This window comes from Atheta coriaria, unplaced genomic scaffold, assembly GCF_025399875.1.
Source record: "Atheta coriaria isolate IRGN ID8LTWV9N9 unplaced genomic scaffold, Caltech_Dcor_3.1 hic_scaffold_9_pilon, whole genome shotgun sequence".
In the NCBI taxonomy this organism is placed as follows: domain Eukaryota; kingdom Metazoa; phylum Arthropoda; class Insecta; order Coleoptera; family Staphylinidae; genus Dalotia; species Dalotia coriaria.
This window is the reverse complement of record NW_027045451.1, coordinates 12,129,143-12,149,926: the sequence shown is the minus strand read 5'-3', so window position 1 is coordinate 12,149,926 and position 20,784 is coordinate 12,129,143. Positions and strand designations below refer to the sequence as shown.

Genomic DNA, 20,784 nt, shown 5'->3' with positions numbered 1-20,784 from the left:
AATTCAAACTTTTGCAACCACACAAAATTACGAGGTTAATACTTTTGTAAACCATAGGCAACCAACAATACATGTCATATAAATTAAATTAGTTCGGATTTTACGCATTGTAGATGGCGCTGTGATGTAAATAGAATTTTCATCTACGCATTTCACGAGATTAGAACGTCAATATAAAATAATTACCAATCCAGAAATGATTCATGACTGAATGCAAATCCTTTGTGCTTAGCACACAAATTAATCAACATTCTTCATACGCGCTCAACATTAATATTAATCATAACACAAATAAGTGCAAATCTTCGTCCTCGTTCTCTTCCAGCTGAACTTAGTTCTCATTCTCGTTGTGTGGAACTTAATTATCCGAGCTTTCGAAGCGCTATCTCGTGGAACATATAAAATACGCGCCGAATGCGACTGCAGCTAAATACGTGGCCGAGTGGTCGTAATGTAAGCAATGTCATGATTTATCTCCGTTGTCCGCGCGCAGCGCTGCTACATAGTTGTCTTCACATTTGTTAACGCGCGCAACTTCTGAATAATAATATTACGGGTATTACGTTATTACGCTCGTAATGATGAAGCGAGGTTTTATTTAAATGAGCAGCGCGCATCGATAGCTAGGTCTCGCGTGTGCGTGTTCGTGTGATGTGTTGATACTGAAATATGAATTCAGATATATATATACGGCGTATGACACAGCGAGGTGCTTGTTTTTTCTCACGAGATGTGCCAACATCCAAGCGATTATTCATGTGTATTGAAGTCCACGCAGCAAATTCAACTCGAAGCGTTTAATTAAACGGAACGAAGCACGGCAACTGCGAAGCAGAGGAAAAAACAGCACTTTATTTGGGCTTAATTTGTGATTTAGACAAAATAAAAATAGGAAATCGTGTTTTGAGTCTGTAGATTAATCAAACCGGTTTCAACTGAGGAAATGATCTATTGCAAGGCGCCAAATATAATTTACTCAATGGTCAAAATATCATTTCTGTGATTATGTGAGCGCGGAGAGCTTTATGAGATCATTAGTAAAAATTTACATCGCGTTTGTGAATAATATAAATCGATCTCGAATCGAGCGCTACGCATTCCCAAATTAATATTAATTATTTTCATGTTCTGTGGTCATTAGTGCCGGCCGAGAATCTTAACTTTATGTCAGCTTAAACCTCTTAAAACCTGAATGAAATCAAGTGAAAGTTTTAAACTCTCCGTGTTGAACATACTTAAGTAAATAAATTTTAATTGGGATTACTTATGTGAAAGAAATCTGCAATCGGTGATTAAAATCAGCAAATCATTGTATTAACGGACAATATTACCCTGGGAATGAGCTCTGGTTGAAAGAAAAGGGCTCGCCGAAAAGCCGAAACACGATATTTGTGTGTTTATTCTCTGTGTGTGTGTGTGTGAGTGTAATGTGTGTTGCGGTGTAAATTAAGGCTTAAACCAGGCGCGTATGTGGTAGGTTTGTGGATGAGCATATTAATAAATTTAATCGGCCGTTTCCCACGATCCATGAATGAATGAACGGTCGCATAAACGCGGTCGGCGGCGATACCTGTTCGTAGATGCGAGAGAGGTCAGTATACCTGCCACCTCTCTTGCGGCGCGCGCTGCTGCTGCTGCTGCCGTAATCGCCGCCAGTGATGAATTAACCGAGCAGGAAATCTGTGTCGGCCGGCGTGCAGGAAACCGATCACCCACTACTCGGACCATTGATTAAATTAACATTCAGATTCATTCAAAATCAACAACTATTGCAATTTTTTTTATCTCAAAAAAGTTTTATTTTTTATTTTAAATGCAAATTTATATAATTTTTGCCCGCGACTTGGTCCCGGTAGTGTTTAATAAAAATGTTATTCGTTTTTACTCTCTTGTTCTAGACATAGTTTTTGACACAAACTATCAATAAGATTCGCAATTTTATTTTAAAGAAATTAATTCTATAAAGAATTGCTAATAGTGCACTTCCGCGCCTCATCTCGGATTCAACTATTTAACTATAACTATGATTGAATCTCAATGCCAACTTTTATCCTATAGAAAAAGGCTGTTTTTAGGGTTTTCCCGTCAATTATTCGAATTTTTCTCGCCATAAAAACTATCCTTGGACTTAAACGAACATTTTATAAAAAGAATTGGCCAAATTGATCTAAGCGTTGTTGAGTTATGCGCTTACCAACAGATTTTGCGATTCATTTATATATTATAGATTTTAAAAATTACTTCGTAACTTTCCAATTTTTTATTGACTAAGAATAATAGTAATAGAAAGTCGATAAATTGTTGTGGATCAATTTGTGCTTTTCTTGATGTTAATTTTAATTCGAAATAAATTTGTTTATTATTATTGCTGCTGGTTGCTTCATCGCCTGGCGTCGCTGGCGTTTATTACACACTCGCTTAGATAATTACAAATTACACTTCTTGTATTTCTTCACAGCGGAACGAGCAGATAAACGCGCTGATTGCAGAAGGAGTAGCTGTAAGCTTGGTAGGAGTTACCGATTTATTAACTATTTTTCATTCAGAGATATATTTACGATATTTATACCGTTAGTGCTCGGTTTTGCACCGTGGAGAAGATATTAGAATGGGTGTGAGATGACTGTAACTGAAAATTACTCGAATTATTTATTTCTTTATTTAAAGAAAAAAAAAACTTGTGTCATGCAATACACATCATTGTTTATTTTGATGTAGTTTATTTTATTTATAAAATTTGGAAAACCACGAAGATAAGTAATACTTACGTCAGTTCTCTTATCGAGTCTAATCAGACGTGGATAGAGTCACGTAGAGTCAAATGTATATTAAATTTTTCTTTTAGTTTACTTAAAATTAACGTTAGAAAAAACATGTAAGACTAAACTTAAAAAAATTAAAATGTTAATTTGACCAATAATACAGAAAAATCAAAGTTGTGTTAGTTACAACGTTTATAACTCTAGAACGGCTGAACAGATTTTGATAATTTATGATTGATTAGGTTCGCCTCCTTCCGGGATAACAGAATAACTATTAAAATATTGAATATTTTGTCTTGAAAGGTGTAAAATAGGGGATGAAAATTCATATGGAGATTCAATCATTGTTATAGTTAAATAATTGAATTATAGATGGCGCTAAAGTGCATTATTTGCATTTTACATGTCTATAAAATAAAATTACCAATCTTATTTCTTAAATCGACACATTTTTTATCCTAGAAACAAGAAAAATAAAATTAATTAAATTTTTACTGAAAATTTTGCGAATAAAAGCTACATTTTATATTTTTTCAAACATTATAAGACAATCTATCAAAGACATATAAATAATGTTCTCATGTCTATTGAGGTTAACATTTAGGAAGTGTTAATATCATAATTTTTGAACTTTTAGTGATTTGTGGAAATTCATTTTTAATAACACAAAATCTCAAGTCATTGATCATCATCAGAGCTGAGTAAAATCCAGTGAAAATCTAGTATCTGATGTTGTACGGATTAGTTTTTGGTGGAAGTGTGTGCAAGACGATTAACTTCCACTCTTATACACCAGCAAGAAAGCAAACATAACTCGACCGACGTTTATTATAACATACACACTTACACACAGAGAGTGGAAGTACACTACGCGCAGCGCGCTTCTCCTAAGTGTATATTATTAAGAGCCCGAGATGGATTATCTCTAATTATAATTGGATGTTGTTCGGTACGTCCAGGTCCAGCACTGCGCGTCTAATGTCGACCTCAAACAAAACTTGCTTTTCTTGCGCCGAGCGTAGAATCGTACTTCATTCAAACTCGTAGATCGTCGTCTCCTGCACTCCACGTCCTTCACGTGTGAGATGCTGCTGCTTGTGTTTCGTGGTAGTGGTGTAATTAGTTCGGCCGCGCATAACTACTGTGCGCTTGATTTAAGATGGCAATTTTCTCCTTTCTTGATCTTGTAAATTTCTCGCTGTCGCGGTTTTATTGTGCGCACAGGGTGGATGCGCTCGGCGCTAATGAACCAGGAACTACTGGTAGCTGCAGCTACCTGGTTTACGGTCGCTGCTGCCTTCGATATTCAGACGATTCAGACGTCCGACGCGAGAATTAATTACGCAACGTTTGACGTATGAAAGACTATTTACGACGTGAATAAAATTATTCATTTTATCTATGCACTGCGGACTACATAGTTTAACACCTTGAATAGTCGAAACTATTAAATTTAATACACAAAAAGTTTCGGTCTGATCTGTGTGTTGATCAAGGAAAAACCAATTTATTGATCCGATTAATCTGTTCACGCGTAAACTTCATCGTTATAGCATTCAATCAATCAAGTGGATAGTAAACGAAACATCACTCGTAAAAAGATGTATAAATATTCATAAACTGCGATGGTTTGCTTATGATTTAGTCGTAACACGTTTTTGATCAACAGTGTGTTGAAAAAGTGTCGAAGGCGGAGCGGAGCATACACAACAAATAACACACATGACCAACTAAAATGTATGATGGGTTGCCTATTAAATGAATAGCAAAATCTGTTAGTAAGCGCATAACTCAACAACGCCTCGGCCAATTTGGCCAATTCTTTTTAAAATGTTCGTTAAAGTCCAAGGATGGTTTTACAGCTAGAAAAATTCGAATAATTGTCGGGAAAACCCTAAAGACAGCCTTTTCTATAGGATAAAAGTTGGCATTGAGATTCAATCATAGTTATAGTTAAATAGTTGAATCCGAGATGGCGTTGAAGTGCATTATTAGCAATTCTTTATATGCATAATTTCTTTAAAATAAAATTGCGAATCTTATTGACAGAATAGACACATACTATGTCTAGAACAAGAGAGAAAAAACGAATTTCATTTTTATTAAGCACTACCAGGACGAAGTCGCGAGTAGGTATATGAATATATTTTTAAGTGCACTGATGTAGCGCATGATATCTGCAATAATTTCGCAATGCTTTTTTTGTCTTTTTGCAACGCGTGCACTAACAACACACCGAACGACAACGCATTAAACTCAAATGCATAATATTATAATGAACTAAAAAGTACGCGAAGCGTGGCGAAAAGCCACGACGATTTTAATAAATTATCAACTTTATTATCACACGCACTCGCATCTCGCGTTTACACATCTCGTTCGAAATTAGCGCGAGCGCAATCATTTATTAAAACGAATACTAAAACCCATCCACAATATAGAAGCTGATAAATAAATATAACTAGAAGCTCATCGGACGATTGGTTAGTTATAAACCGTAAAACTGGAATGATGGATAATCGACTTGATTGCGAATTATTTGCACTCATTACTTTTTTTTTCTGGTATTTTTTTTGGTTTATTTTAATTGAATCGCTGCGAGCTGTATTTATACAAAGTTTCTATTTTAATTTCTGAGTGCGTGTGTGTAAATTTTTGGTTTGGTAATTTTTTTAACCGCGTACATCCGTTCAACTTATTAAATAATTACCAATATTGATAAGCGTACGCGATAGAAAACGATTCAATTTAATTTCCTCACCGCACAAACATCACTCATTCACAGTGCATATAAATATTTACATTCTGTGATTGATTCGTGCATGTTTTATGAAAACTTAGAAAAACTCGCTTACGGAAAGTGTGGTGTAATTTATAAACCGTGCACTCATTGTTTTAAACGTGTAATGTATAATGTGTAACTTCCTGTGTGGATTTAGTGTGCCTATCTGAGAATAGATGGCGTTGGTGTTTAATTTTGTTATTCAAATGATTCCGCAGTGTTTTTACGTTTGTTTGATAGTCGAATAGTTGTAATATTACGTGTTTGAGTCTACTTTGCGTGACGCGTATCAATACACACGAAATTTTATGAAAATAATTCGCAAATAAGCATTGTCTGTGTGTGTGTCAGTGTATGTGAGCCCGCCATATTTGAGTTTCGTGCTTTTTGTTTGCACTAAGGTCAAACAGAGGCGGGCCTTTATAAACTGCGAAGTGTTCGTGTTTATTCTCGGATATATGTTATTAAGAATTCGGCCAGCCCATCGTCTCTTACATATTAATTACACTTGTGTATGTGTACATGCGATTAACTAATTATAATTTATTTTTTTCGGTTAAACTTTATTTTCTTCTCTTCTGTCAAAAGTGGTAACGATAAATTCGCCGGCGGGCAAAACGCGGTAGCAGCTAAACAATTTCCATCGCTGGACGCGCACAAAACTTCCACACACGTCCATTAGATATTTTATACATGGAATAATAATAATTTCGAAAAACATTCGACCATGACAAACGGTAATTGGGTGATTTCACGTTGCAACGCATCATTACCTGTATCGAAAAGAGCGCCACTGGCACCACCGTCAACGGTTAGCATCGTCTCTTCTAACTCGGGATACCTGTTAAATGTACGAGTTTAGTACACATGCATATTACATATTAATGCAACACGTGTGCGCATCGGTCGAGTGGCAAATATTCTCTCCATCGTGGATATCGTGGGAAACGGCGGAAAATGAAAAATAGTGCGCACGCAGGTGGCGCGATTGTGCGTTAAATGCTAATTACAAGCGAAGAATGCCCGTTTTAACCGATCATTTAACACTGGAATAGATTAAAATTAATTTTGCATTTGATATTTACTTGCTGCTTGCTTGCTTCGGTGGTATTGTGTTGTTGGTTGCTTGCCCTTCAACTTTAATGTGCGCGCGATATTAGGCGTTTCAAATGAAAAATACATCATTACCGAGAAATGCGCGTAACACAATGGTCACCTTGACTACCATGTCAGAGGTCAGCGCATGTGAGAATATCTTTTCGGAATGGGAATGCGTTATATTGCGGGCGCGCGCGCAACGGTCGACGGGCGATGTCTGGAGGCGCGGTCGCGTACTTATATTTTCATGGGGCACATGATGCACAAGCGCGCTCGTTGTGCTGCCCGCCGGACCGTGGTTCCGCCGAACTGTCCTTCTTTGTACACCTTCGTTAGGAGCTCCCTTAATAACACCCCGGCTCTGCGTCGGTCGTCTTGGGGACGCGCAGACTACTTTCGATTGCCTTTTTTACTCTGTACACGCCGTTAATTGTCTTTAATGCTTTGTGTTGCTTGATTGTCGATGAGCCACGCATTACACATCTGAACATATGAAAGAGTAATGCTTATTTTGGAATCTTCCGCGTTTTATCTGCAAAAAGCACGGAATTTAGGGCAAAATATTTTAATTATAAAAAGGTAGTTGGTTTTGGGTATATTTCGGTGATTAATCTTGTTTTAAATGCGAAATACACACATATTTAAACAGATTCCAAACAAAATTTTCAAAAAATACCCAAAAACCATTTAATTCAACGCAAAATATAAATCGAAACACAAAAAGATAAAATCTACTGATGACTTTTCTAAAATTCTATAAAATTGTGTCACGTCGTGTTTAAATAAATAAAATCATATGAAACTATATTTAACTTTTATTTTATTGCGGTAGCCACTGATTTTCAATTTTAAATTAAATTTATTTTCTCCAATTTTGATTTAAACAAACCTACAAAATTAAATTTTTATAAAAATACGACAATTCAAAAATTATCCCCAAAATTTTACTCACCAGATCTTTATTTTATTTAAAGACTTGTAAAATCAGCATTCTGCGGTTTCACACAAGCGTTCCTCCACAAATTAGTTACTTCCGCTTGCGAATACACAAACCCCAAATTCACACCGATACTTGCAACTATTTTCGGAATACTTTTAGGGGAAAGCTTCTCTCTAAGTGCGTAGAATTTCACATGGAAACACATGCGATGTCTCTTTACTCCCCACACTTTACTCTGTTGTGGGTGGCACACCTGTATAGTTTTCCCACAGTGCGACCCACTGGCAAACAACCACCTGCTGAAAGACACGCTTCAGGAGACTAAACATTCGCGCAATTATAGATATTTTACTCTACTTACCTACTTCATAATATTAACATTCATCAACATTATTGTTTCCAACGAAATGGATTTTTTATATTTCACGATTTTACGCGGTTTTGTGATGTTTTATGAGATGAATACCAGCTGTGGTTTACTAATTAGATGGCTCTGCTACTGCATTATATATTTTTTCATCAAAAATGTATTTTTTGTTAAATTTTTGGTGTTTTGCTATCAAATGACCTCAAAAATATAAGTTGCCGCTGAAAATTTGAATTTTCGTAAAAGTCATTGTTGCGTCCGATGTAAAATTCCTGCAGAAGGCACAGAGGCCCAATCGAGGGGCCGCCATGTCATGCATCGCTGCCCAGCGCTCGCACTCGCTCGTCTGTCAGTGTTGTAATGGTTATTGCATGTAAATACAATAACAATGAGACCGCGCCGCGCCGCGACTCGTCTGGCCATTGCGCACTGCGACTGTGGAGTCAAAGTTAAAAGGCTACTTTATGAGAGAGTTGGAAACATATTCCAATTCCAATTCGTACAATTCAATACCCAACACTTTTCCTACTACTCAATCCTACTACGCCAATCGCCACCGCGAACAACTTTATTTGTGGCTTTTCAATCAAAACCTTGTAATGGACACGTTATCAGCAAATTATTCTTTAATCGTCAATCCACTTCATCCAAATGAGGCGTTTTATTGCGCTCCGTCGCGCGATTGATAAAACACTTTTATGGCGCGTGTAAAACAGAAAAGGAAGTAACGCAGCACTTAAACACAACTCGTGAAAATTTAACACCCTGTGTAAGGATATAGTGCTTAGTTGTTTCAACTTATTAACCTAGCGCATATCTGCCCAGGAGAGCAGCAAACAAGTCTTTCATTTGCAATTCAAATAAAGCGCACCTGCGTTTTAATTTTTTCCCATGCTTTTGATAGTCTTTTCATTTCGTCGCGCTGCGGTTGTAATGCCAACACTACATAATTATTGTTTTTGTTACGTTTTATCAAATTTATCCACATACTAGAACTAGAGTGTTGGTTAGCATAGTGCTTCTGTGTCATGTTTTGAAAAAGGAATGAAATTTTGTTGAATAAAATTTTAATTTAAGGCATTTTCTTCGATTGAAGCGACGCCATATTGTTTCTGAGCAAGATGTCAAAAGGAGAAGTGTATAATATTGTAGGTTATGTTGTTTGACAAAACGATATAGGTTATGTGATCTATCCGTTCTAAGAAAAACCTTGATTTTTTGTTGTTTTCATTAAATTTTTGCATTTTTCATCCGTTTTTTGGACTAAAATTGCAATATCTCTTGAATGCCTGAAGTTAAAACCAAAAACTTGGATTTATATAAAACTAGAATAAAATCTCTATCCAATGATAGGGGGAAAGTAGCCATATTTGGACCGTTTTTATATATTTTGATTTATGGAGCCACATATAAACTGTCAATAAAAATTAAGTAGCGGAAAAGTAACTCACAAGGCTTACCAACACAATGATATTTTTGATTTAAGTAAAAATTATATTTACACCCCTCAAATTTTAATTTTATAAAATTGTGTTTTTGGTCCAAATTAGGAAACCGGTTTCTTAAATTGGACCGCGCGGTTTCCTAAATTGGACCATGCTTTTTTAACGGCAATTGACACAATAGTAAATTTTAGTTTTAGCACTAGCACAAGCACATTTTGTATAAACCAAAGTGCGGCATTTCATACACTGGATCATTTCGAAGATTTGTGCTCGTCCACAAGCTTTTCTAGGAGGTCCAAAAAATGATATACGTTTTCACTGTTAAAACCCGATGCCTGTCTTCGGTCCAACTTGGGCAACTTGAAGAATTTATATTTAATGATCAACGACAATCTTAATATAACATAACCTCTCAAAATTAATACTATAAATTATAGATAAATAAATAAGCTTTCTGATGATATAATAATAATCGGTAAAACTAACGTTTAAACGGCTTGACAGCTTTTGCACTTACGTCGTTATAATAGATTTGATAATCAATGATACACAAAGTTGTTGTCACGACGCAAACACGCGGCAAGTTTTAACCCAAATAGTTGCATTAATTGTTTATAAATACGTGTAAAATAAGGGACCTGTCTATTTTTGCACAAACTTCAACAGTCCGCGGATATCGTGGTGGTCCAACTTAGGCGCTGGTCCAACTTAGGCTACCTTCCCCTATATAAATATCATAAATAAATTAATAATTCACCTCTTAAAAATGCAAAACAAAAAATTACTTTTTCGGTCTCCGCAACATTTGATTAAAGTTTTATTTTTTATTTTCTGCCTTGGTCATGAATTGTCCCTTTGTGTAGTGTCTTGAAACCAAAAATTTGCTCTGTCAGCTGAATCTTTCACAAAGATCAAAGTTAGCCGTGAGTTAAAGGGTGAGAAGTAATAAAGTTCGTCGCGTGGATTAATTTCGACGGATTTAATTAGCAAATCGACTCAAAGAATGAGGTCGATCGCTCCTAAGGGATGCGGCGAGGGGAATTAAAGCCCTCGAGGTTTCACACTCACACCCCCCTGTTACTTACATGCCACTTGCCGCCGCGTGGCGTGGCGCTCGTTTGAAGCCGTTTAGTGATAGACTAATGGTATTTGTCGAGGATGCACACAAACACACATTGAGATACAGCAGAATGAAAAATTGCCACCGATGGCTATTTAAAATCTATTAATCTTAGAGCTAGCGCTGTGTTTACCGCGAGAGCCACACCGGCACATTATTGATTATTTCCTGCGATTCGCGAAACACCTGTAATTATATTGCGCCGAGATGCTTTATTACCCCGAAGACTCTGTCGTAAAATGTTTGTGTAAACTCAATTTCGAGAAATTAAATAAAAATGCGTCGAATTTAAATTTTCGTTCGGCCAGAGAGATGTGGACCGGATGTTGGCTGTAATTAAATCAAGGACAAAATTGACCATTGTTCGAGAAATGCCGAAATTAGCTGAAGCCGAGCAGAACATCATCAGCGATTTTGTTGGTCCGGCGGTGATTTACATAAATAATTGCTGAAAATAAATCGCGCCGAGGGTTGTTTTTCTTCTGAGCGCATTGTTTAATGACTCATTATAAAAGTCATAAAATTATATTCTTCAGAGCATAAAATTCGGTATGCGCAAAGATTTTTACAAGCCAAACTTCAAAATTTACCGAAAAAATTTAAAAGTTACATTTCCGTACGTGTTGCACAATCTATAATATAAAAATGAATCTCAAAATCTGTTGGTAAGCGCATAACTCAACAACGCCTTGACCAATTTGGCCAATTCTTTTTTTAAATGTTCGTTAAAGTCCAAGGATGGTTTTTACAGCGAGAAAAAATCGAATAATTGCCGGGAAAACCCTAAAAACGGGCCTTTTCTATAAGATAAAAGTTGGCATTGAGATTCAATCATAGTTATAGTTAAATACTTGAATCCGAGATGGTGCGCTGTAGTGCATTATTAGCAATTCTTTATATAATTAATTTCTTTAAAATAAAATTGCGAATCTTATTGATAGAATTGACACATACTATGTCTAGAACAAGAGAGTAAACACGAATTACATTTTTATTAAATACTACCAAGTCGCGGGCAAAAGTTAGTATACAATAATTCAATCGTGCGATAAAATAAATTCCGTTAGAAACACGAATGTAATTAGAAACGATTTAGACTTATTGCTCGATGAATGAGCGGTCAGCGTTGAGCGCAGCATCTCGATCTCGAATTTGTGAATGAACTTTCTCGAACTTGATAGTAAGTTGTACGGCGGTGTGGCCGGTTCAGTTTTTTTTTTGTGTTGCTTTCAAGAGGACGGAAACGGAAAATAGACGAAATAATTACGTCATATATGTGAGTTTTTAATGAGGTACATCCTCTCGCGTTTTCTCAACTCGCGCGCGGTATATATCTGCGCGCAGCATCTCGATATTCTCGACTGACCAGTTTACTTTTATATCCTCTCGAATATCGAATGGATTTGTTCGTTTTACGAAAACATCGAGCCGCGCGCGCATATTAATATGTAACAAAATCCGGATAACTGTAGGCCATTAGCGTTCGCCGCCGCGGCAAAAATAAAAACACTTCCTGTGCCTTTCCGCGATTACTATCGACACGCGCTGAATATTTATTCAAATTCATTACAGCCTCCCGAACAATCATAATAATCGGAACGGACGCATATAGGATTTATTGTTTCTTGCGGTGATTGGAGACACCAAACAGGACACGAGTTATGGCTTAATTATTATTGCTATTTTGTATTAATTTCGTTTGGCGATTGGATAATTAAATGTTGGAGCTAATTATAAGTTCATCGAAGGCGCGCGCGTGCGTTTAGACATCCTGTGAGGTGTCCACATTCAATTTGGTTTTATTGCGAATCCATTGCCATTTAAAAGTTTATTGACTCGCATTAGAACACTGGAACTTTTACTTTTGTTATTTTTCTGGGGCTCTAATTAAACGTTTTATGACGCAGCACCCTTTTCATCATTAACCATAATCATTGCTTAATGAAACTTTGGAGCGTAAATTGTCACACATTTTTCCTTCGCGCGCGCCGGATGCGGGAGATCTGCATTAAACAGGAAAAAGCTTTGAATATTGTCAACGATTTCAGGCAACAACGTGTCGGGTCATCGGGCAGCAGAGTGTTTAATAACAATTATCTCGGTGGTAACGAGCACCTAGCGCACCTTGGTAATCGACAATGCGGAGTGAAGTTCCTTCCATTGTGGAGCACTCCGGCAAGAAATGCAATCATCGATCTTTTTTTTTGCTGTTTTGTTTTGTTTTATCTGCGCAGGACTAATTTTTCGGTTGTGTGGTGCTTGTTAGGTGCTCGTTTGGAGTTTTATGGCGTTAATTATACGAAATGAAGTCGTATTATTCTATGCGGTCTAAAACGCATTTTATGTGATGTTCTTCGCTTTAAGTGGTGTCTTAACGTTCGAGCTTTTTTGCCCTGCGCCTCGGATTTATTTGTTTGATTTTATCTATTCATTTATACGCGTATTGTGTTACGTGGTTTATGGCGACTTAACTGCCATTACTTATATCGTGTAATTCCGATTTTCGTATCGAAACGAAAAACGAAAAAACAACTATAGTTCAGCCAAGCTTATTTCTCACAAAAATTTAAAAACTTGTACTTATTCATCAATATCGCTTAAGATAATTAATATATTTGAGCCATTTCTTCAAAAACTAATTCAGTGTTAAATTCTTTATATTCTTACACAAAAATTAAATTGGAAACACATTTTTCTTGCGATTTATCGACGTTTTTGTAAAAATTTTCGAATTTTAACTTAAATTGTTTATAACAAATTTTGTAACAATTTAACCAAAAATAGCTTAATGTAAATTGATGCGCAATTTAATTCTCTATCCATATATGAAAGAATTATTCATATTTCGCTAATAGTTTTCCAGTAATTAACAAAAAACCACACCAAAACAAAACAAATTCTCCCGACAAATAAAGGCGTCACAACTATAGCCACCAGACGATCGTCGCTTTGGCGTCATTCGAGCAACAATGTTGCAGGTCAGGGCAAATGGACATAGACACACATTGATGAATATTCACCAGTGGACTATTTTATTATGTGTAGATTAGTTGTTTTCCATGCACACTCGGCGCCAGCGTATTGTTCCACTTTGATTCGACACGTATAAAACAATCCGCCTCGAAACAAGCGCTTTTATAACAACATTTATTTCGTACATGTTTATATTTATCATAATTGTAAGACGAGTTATCAGCATTTAAGCAATCAACACATGCGTAGGAGTATCATGAAAGTCATTTCGTTGCAGTCGCTGAAACACGCGGGGTAAAAAATATTTTCCATGTGGAAAAGAAAGAGAAGCATATATCTGTATGCGGCCACGCTTGACGTCAGAACGGAAGTTGTTCATCACTCTTCGCGAGATTCAGAATACGTTTTGTATGCGCAGTAGCGCATGGTGTTCTATCCACACGGCGAGAACACAGCGCGTATTCTAGCAATATTTTCAGGAAATTTACAACATTTGGGTCAATAACAACGCGCAGAACAAAATATTGTTATCATTTTTTTACACGTTTCCATTCAAAAACGTTCAAAACTCTTTTGCTCGCTATGAAAAGCAAATATTTGTTTGCGCATGTGTTTTTCGCTCGAAAGCTGTGAGTTCTTTTAATACTCGCATGTTTAATGACAAATATGTACACGTTTTTGACGTTTGAGCACTTAATATTGACGTCTTAAATAGTAACAAAACGTCATCGATATACGGCGTGGATTTTTGTCTCGTCGGGCTTTTTTTACTTTGTCACATTTTCCAGCTCTTGCAATGAAATTACACAATTCGAGTGTGACGATGAAATTACCATACAGGACGTTTGTCAAATGACTTTAGATTATAAAATTAATTAACCTAATCGTACGGTTTTATGTAAACTAATCGTTTTTCTCTTTTTCTTCTTCCTCCAAACATTTTACTGCAGGTTGAAGAATATTATCATAGATTAAGATAAACCTGTAAACTCGACTCCGGTCAAATCTTTCGATTTCTTCATTACGTTGTATTTGTAGGTACTTGATCTCTTCCCAAATATCTTCTCAAATATCATCGTCTTTAATAAGTAAAAACTTAAATTCTTCAAATAAAAAAAGGTTTCGTTGAGTTGAATGTGTGTCAATGGTAGGGGCTCTGCCTGTGCGTTGAGTAAACTTTGGTGCGAGGGTGTCGTAGACCGGATACGACGGAACTCACCCCAGACACACCAGGCCAACGGAAGTAACGTAATACCGTGTGCGCGGAGCTTTGAGACGCGCAGAGTTTCTCTCCGTCTTGCTGCCGTACTGCCGCGCCTTGCTGGCTCCCCCACCAAACGCGTGATTTGGCATTCCAGATGTTTCAAGGTTAGCGTAGTTGCTTCGACTCGCCGAAGAACTGAAAAAACCCACCAGCGAGACAAATTCATCAGTTTTATCGCAAAGGCGACGCATATAAAAAATTCCAAGTTGGCAATAGTAATAGCAATACCTCTATATTGTACCTGAAGGTCTGAACATAATGGTTGAGGGTATGCAGGTGGATGGATTAGTAGCTGGCGCACAATAAGGGGTCCGCTCCATTGATAACTTCGGACAATGCATTTTACTACGAGTAGGTTTCATCTCTTGTAGTACGACAGAGTTTCTACTATGAAAACTCTACCACTTCCACTAATATCCTCTAATTTCTACTCTTGGGCGGTGGTTCTCTGTCGACACTTAAGACTTATTGAGAATTACAAGGAATTATGACTATACCGCAGGTAATAAACACGTAAATTACTTCCGACTATCAAGAAACACTTAAAATATAACAGGAAATATTAATTTTATTATAAGTAAATTGTGAGGTTAGACTTGTGGTGTCTAATAAGTTGCATAACTTTATTGGATTTTAGTTGATGCGCGCGCAGATGTCAAATGTATAGGGAAATATGTTTTCTATGCGTGAAATGTAGTGTAAAATAAGTTGCATAACTTTACTGGGTTAACCTTAGGGTGTTTTAGTTGATGCGCTCGAAGATGATGTAAACGGTCATTCTAGTTCTCACGACTCGTTAGCGCGAGTCCTCCGTTGAAATCGCCCGACGCACGCACGCACACACAAGTCGAGCGGGCGGCGGTCGGGCATTACTACTATACGTACCCCGGCTGCGCTCGCAGCTCGCCGCTCGCACACCGAGCAAGAGAGGCCATTCATTCATAACTACGAGCGGCGCGCTCCGAGTGGGGGATCGGCGCTCGCAAGACAGCCACACACTATTCAAACTTTGTCAAGCACAGGTGCGCTGTGCGCTCTTCCGAAGTTTCCGAGCGCGGCGAGCGCACACACAGAATTACGCCAGCGTGTTGGTTGCGTGTTCTCTCGCGTCTTCTACAATTCTTTGTTCCGATATATATTATTTCGTGTGCCGGCGCTCGCGAAAACGTGAAAAGTGTTAATATAATAAACTCAAACTTTATTACTAACGTGACGTGTGAGTGTGATACAATTGTTGTTGGTGTTTTTTACTGGTGTAAAAGAGTGTGTGTTTCGGATAGTTTTACATGCGGTTGTTTGGTTGTGTCCAGCCTCGACAAGGTTGTAACAATTTATTCCTCAATGGAATAATGTCGGGGCGATGATGATGATGATGATGAACTGAGTGCGCTGCGCGCGCGCGCTGTGTGCGATTCTGGATGCCCGCCGCCGTCGCCGCCGTCAACCACGACCACGTGTTGTAATTACTTTAATCTATATATACATACTGAATTATTTATTTACACACGCACACCATCTCACCATTCATGTGCCTAAATTCGAGTGCAGATTTGAGAGTGTCGCCACTGCCACTTTTATCTAGTCACACACATGTATATTGATTCGGTGGGACCCTGTGCCGGGATGGGAATAAAAACAATGAAAGCGTTTACTAGACAAAAAGGTAAGCAATGTTTATGATTGACTGATGTTGAGATACTTAATATTTAATTACGGCCGAGATTTTGATTTTGTTGTTTGGACGTAATTGAATCTAATTGATTAGTTCAATTGTCGAAATTACTTGTTAACGCGAAGACGCGTCGTTAATTGGGGAAGAAATGCGTGTTGCATGCGCATGCGCCGCGTAATTAAGACGAATATATTTTTTAATAGAATAATTCGGAGCGTTAAATGTTGCTTCCGGCGTGTGACGTCGTAGAACTACAATAGAAATGGTGTTGTCATTTCAATGGACGTGATACAACTTGTATTATTAAACAAACATTTAATCATTTGTTTAAAAGTAAGTTACTTATGAAGTTATATGAATAACATGGTTATAATTCGTGGTTCTTAGGCAATTAAAAAATAGCTTGTTTGGTCTGGGTCTTGATAATCAGATAACATTGACTAGAATTTCGTCACATGCGTTGATTAAAAATAACCTGTGTTATTACTTACTTATAACGCATGAAAAGACCTAATGAATAACGGTTGATGTTATCCGCCCTCTTCTATAATCGCGGCGTGCTTAATTAATTGATTATGTTAAAACTATTTGCGTTATCATGATGATTCTTTTAGAAATACATTGTGAATTCAATGGTACATTTAATTTCGTGAAGATTTCGTTGATAGGAGTATTAAATAATTAGTTATAAACAATTTAAGTTGATTTTGTGTAGTTATGCGAAATTGAATTAAAATGTTTTGTAACTTTTGATCAAAATATGTTAGCAATATATTTCTAGCGTAGTTTTGTTTATAATTTAATACTAAATCGATTATTGATGAAATCATTACAAAGGTTGTTTAGTTTTTAAGCTATTAATTAAAAACTATTAATATCGAACAATCATTCTTGCGTAACTTCGAACTATCAAGACTAGTCTTTATTAGTTGTAGGTTTTAATTAATAACTCGAGAATTTTTTAAGGTATAATAATAATTCTTTCAGTGATTAATTCTTATATAAATTATGTGTTTAATCGTTTGAAGATTTTATTGATCGGAGCGTTGAATCAAAAGTTATAAACAATTAAAGTTGATTATGTCATATTTTATGAAATTGACACAAATGAATCTGTAGACTGATGAAAATTTATTACAGATAAAATTATTGATTTGGTTCTGATCATGAATTTAGTAGCAAATTGGTTTTTGAAGAAATAATTATTGTAGGTCTTGTAGGATTAAAAGAATTAATTAAAAACTTATAATGGAGCAATTATGTGACTAAGCGCTGCGACTAAGATTTAATATTTATGTTTTTAATTAATAACTCGAGTGTGTTTAATGTTATAATAATAATTTGCAAAACTAGATTCTTGATTAAATTCTAAGTTTAACTGCGGGAAGATTTTGTTGATCCGAGTTTTGTTGAAAAAGTTATAAACAATTAAAATTTAGTTTTGAAAAATTTAAAAAATTTATTACATTTATATTAATTGGTCGGTAATTTTTGATATGAATTTGTTTTAACTAAAAATTTTGCATTGTTTGCTCAATAATTTAATACTAAATCATTATTTGAAGAAATAATAAGTAAAAGTTGATTAGTTTTTGAGTTATGAATGATAAACTACGACGTTGAGTATGAATACTCTAAAAATCAAGAAAATTATGTATATTTAACTTGTTAATCAAATTATGCCGAGTCGGCAAGAGGCTAACGAGACAATGGAAACGCAACAAATTAGAAACAGACCAATCTATTTCAATGAGCCGTAATTAGTAAGCGCAGCCTCAAAAGAAATTGAGCCCGAATGAAAACGAATGCGAGACAACAAGTCGAATTTACGCAACAATCGAGGGTGTTTTCGGTGTCTCATCGTGCTCACAAAAGTGGTTGGTACCATTCGAAAGAGCTTATTACGCTTATTCGGAAGCTGCGCGTGGAAAAACTCGGCGAAACCACTTGAACGAGAGATAATTTCTGAAAAGGACCGGCCAAGATTATTAACGACCGGACTACCCGTATGCACTTAACGCACTACAAGCAAAAGACCAAAACCGGCGAGCAACAATCACTAAAAGCATTCGTCAAACGCGCGAGCTTTCGTTTTCAAGAGGCTGCACACAGTGCCTAATTGAGGCGAAATCTTTTGTGATTTAATTTTCTACACTCTTCATTGTATATCCTCTCTTGTAATAGGTAATTCCATTATATTATTAATTGAAAAATGAAATTTTTAACATTTTTATTTATAGGGAAGGTAGCATAATTTGGACCAGCGCCTAAGTTGGACCACCACGATATCCGCGGACTGTTGAAGTTTATGCAAAAATTGACTGGCCCCTTCTTTTACTCGTATTTATAAACAATTAATGCAACTATTTGGGTTAAAACTTGCCGCGTGGTTTCGTCGTGACAACAACTTCGTGTATCATTGATTATCAAATCTATTATAACGACGTAAGTGCAAGAGCTGTCAAGCCGTTAAAACGTTAGTTTTACCGATTATTATTTTATCATCAGAAAGCTTCTTTATTTATCTATAATTTATAGTATTAATTTTAAGAGGTTATGTTATATTAAGATTGTCGTTGATCATTAAATATAAATTCTTCAAGTTGCCGAAGTTGGACCGAAGACAGGCACCGGGGTTTTAACAGGGAAAACGTATATCATTTTTTCGACCTCCTAGAAAAGCTTGTGGACGAGCACAAATCTTCGAAATGATCTACTGTATGAAATGCCGCACTTTGGTTTATACAAAATGTGCTTGTGTTACTGCTAAAACTAAAATTTACTATTGTGTCAATTGCCGTTAAAAAAGCATGGTCCAATTTAGGAAACCGCGCGGTCCAATTTAGGAAACCGGTTTCTTAATTTGGACCAAAAACACAATTTTTTTAAATTGAAATTTGAGGGGTATAAATATAATTTTTACTTAAACCAAAAATATCATTTGTGGGTAAGCCTTGTGAGTTACTTTTCCGCTACTTATTTTTATTGACAGTTTATATGTGGCTCTATAAATCAGAAAATATAAAAATGGTCCAAATATGGCTACTTTCCCTATTCAATTAGATTTCGTTGGCTTTGTGTTTGTTTTTGGTCATTAGTGTTGAAAATAAAAGCTCGTGCGCTTTGGTGCTTTCAATTTGCAAAGTTAAAGGAGTTGCACGGTCGAGAAGCAATTTCATAATTTCATGTCTCCCGCACGTCGTTGCTCTCTGCCTCTGTGTGTGTGTGTTTGTGTGTGTACGTGCACGAGGAAGTCGCGAGTTTGTTCTCCAGCATGCGCGTACACTAATTGCACGCACGTAACGCTACACTTTAGCTTAACAACCACAAAGCGGCGTGTCCCTGCCACACAGGTGTAGAGGCCCGTAATGTGCGCGAACGCATGCAGACGCACGTAGATTTCGAATCGAATTAATATACCACCTACGCGCCGAGTAAAAACTGCACACAATGCAATCACATTCAAAAAATTAACTCACGAAAATAAAAACAAACACCTGCTGCAACTGTAACTGAAACATAGGTACTCTGGTTGGTACTTAAGTTAAGACGTCTAAATTAACAACTATCGCTTGGACGACGAGTCGATTCATTCAATAGCGCAGCACAGCTCTCGAGGGTCTATTAGAGTCGAGAATGAAGAAGAAAAGTAAACGCATCCAGCTTGTTAGAGATGACTTGCGGACGCGCATCACCTGCGCGCGCGCGCGCGCGCTGATATTTCCCGAGCCGTGCATAAATAGATAATTGAATGTCCGATAAGGGGCAGCGGCGCATCGGCGGACGAAAATGAATTATTTATGTGTGCGCGCGCGGACTAGCGCGGGATGGCAATCAGCAGCGATGATGTTACATGCAAATCGCACGCGCCGCATACCGACGATGAAATGTTGCAAGTTGCGTGCGCGGATTTGCGTTATAACGATGTAAACTTTGCTTCTTCGATCCGGAGAGGCACGCGGTTGTTATTAATTAAAATACCACGGGGTACATGAACACCCGTTTATCTTATCGCGCACTTTGATTTGACAACATTTTATTCAATATTTTATAACTTGATTGCGCAGCTTTTTACATTTCACACTAAATTTTATTTCAAGCTCGCGACTTTGTCCTGGTGTTTAATAAAAAGTAAATTTGTTTCTACTCTTTGTTCTAGACATAGTATGTGTCAATCAATTTTAAACAAATTAATTTTATATAAAAATTTCTAATAATGCACTTCAGCGCGCCATCTCGGACTCAACTATTTAACTATAACTATGATTGAATCTCAATGCCAACTTTTATCCTATAGAAAAAGGCTGTCTTTAGGGTTTTCTCGGTAATTATTCGAATTTTTCTTGCTGTAAAAACCATCC

General features: G+C 36.7%; 1 protein-coding gene across 3 annotated transcripts in view; it reads left to right on the top strand.

Annotated features, from left to right (window-relative positions):
- The window catches only part of pnt (ETS transcription factor pointed), a 51,137-nt gene that overhangs the window by 14,515 nt on the left and 15,838 nt on the right, over nt 1–20,784 (top strand). Inside the window, exon 1 of one of the 3 annotated variants that reach the window (XM_065312926.1) lies at nt 15,743–16,210. The exons of 1 other annotated variant lie outside the window; for it this stretch is intronic. Coding sequence is in view for 1 of the 2 variants with exons in the window: in XM_065312925.1 (XP_065168997.1) it covers nt 16,342–16,414 (73 nt within the window). In the remaining variant the exon portion in view is untranslated. One more of the 3 variants, XM_065312925.1, reaches the window with a different exon arrangement.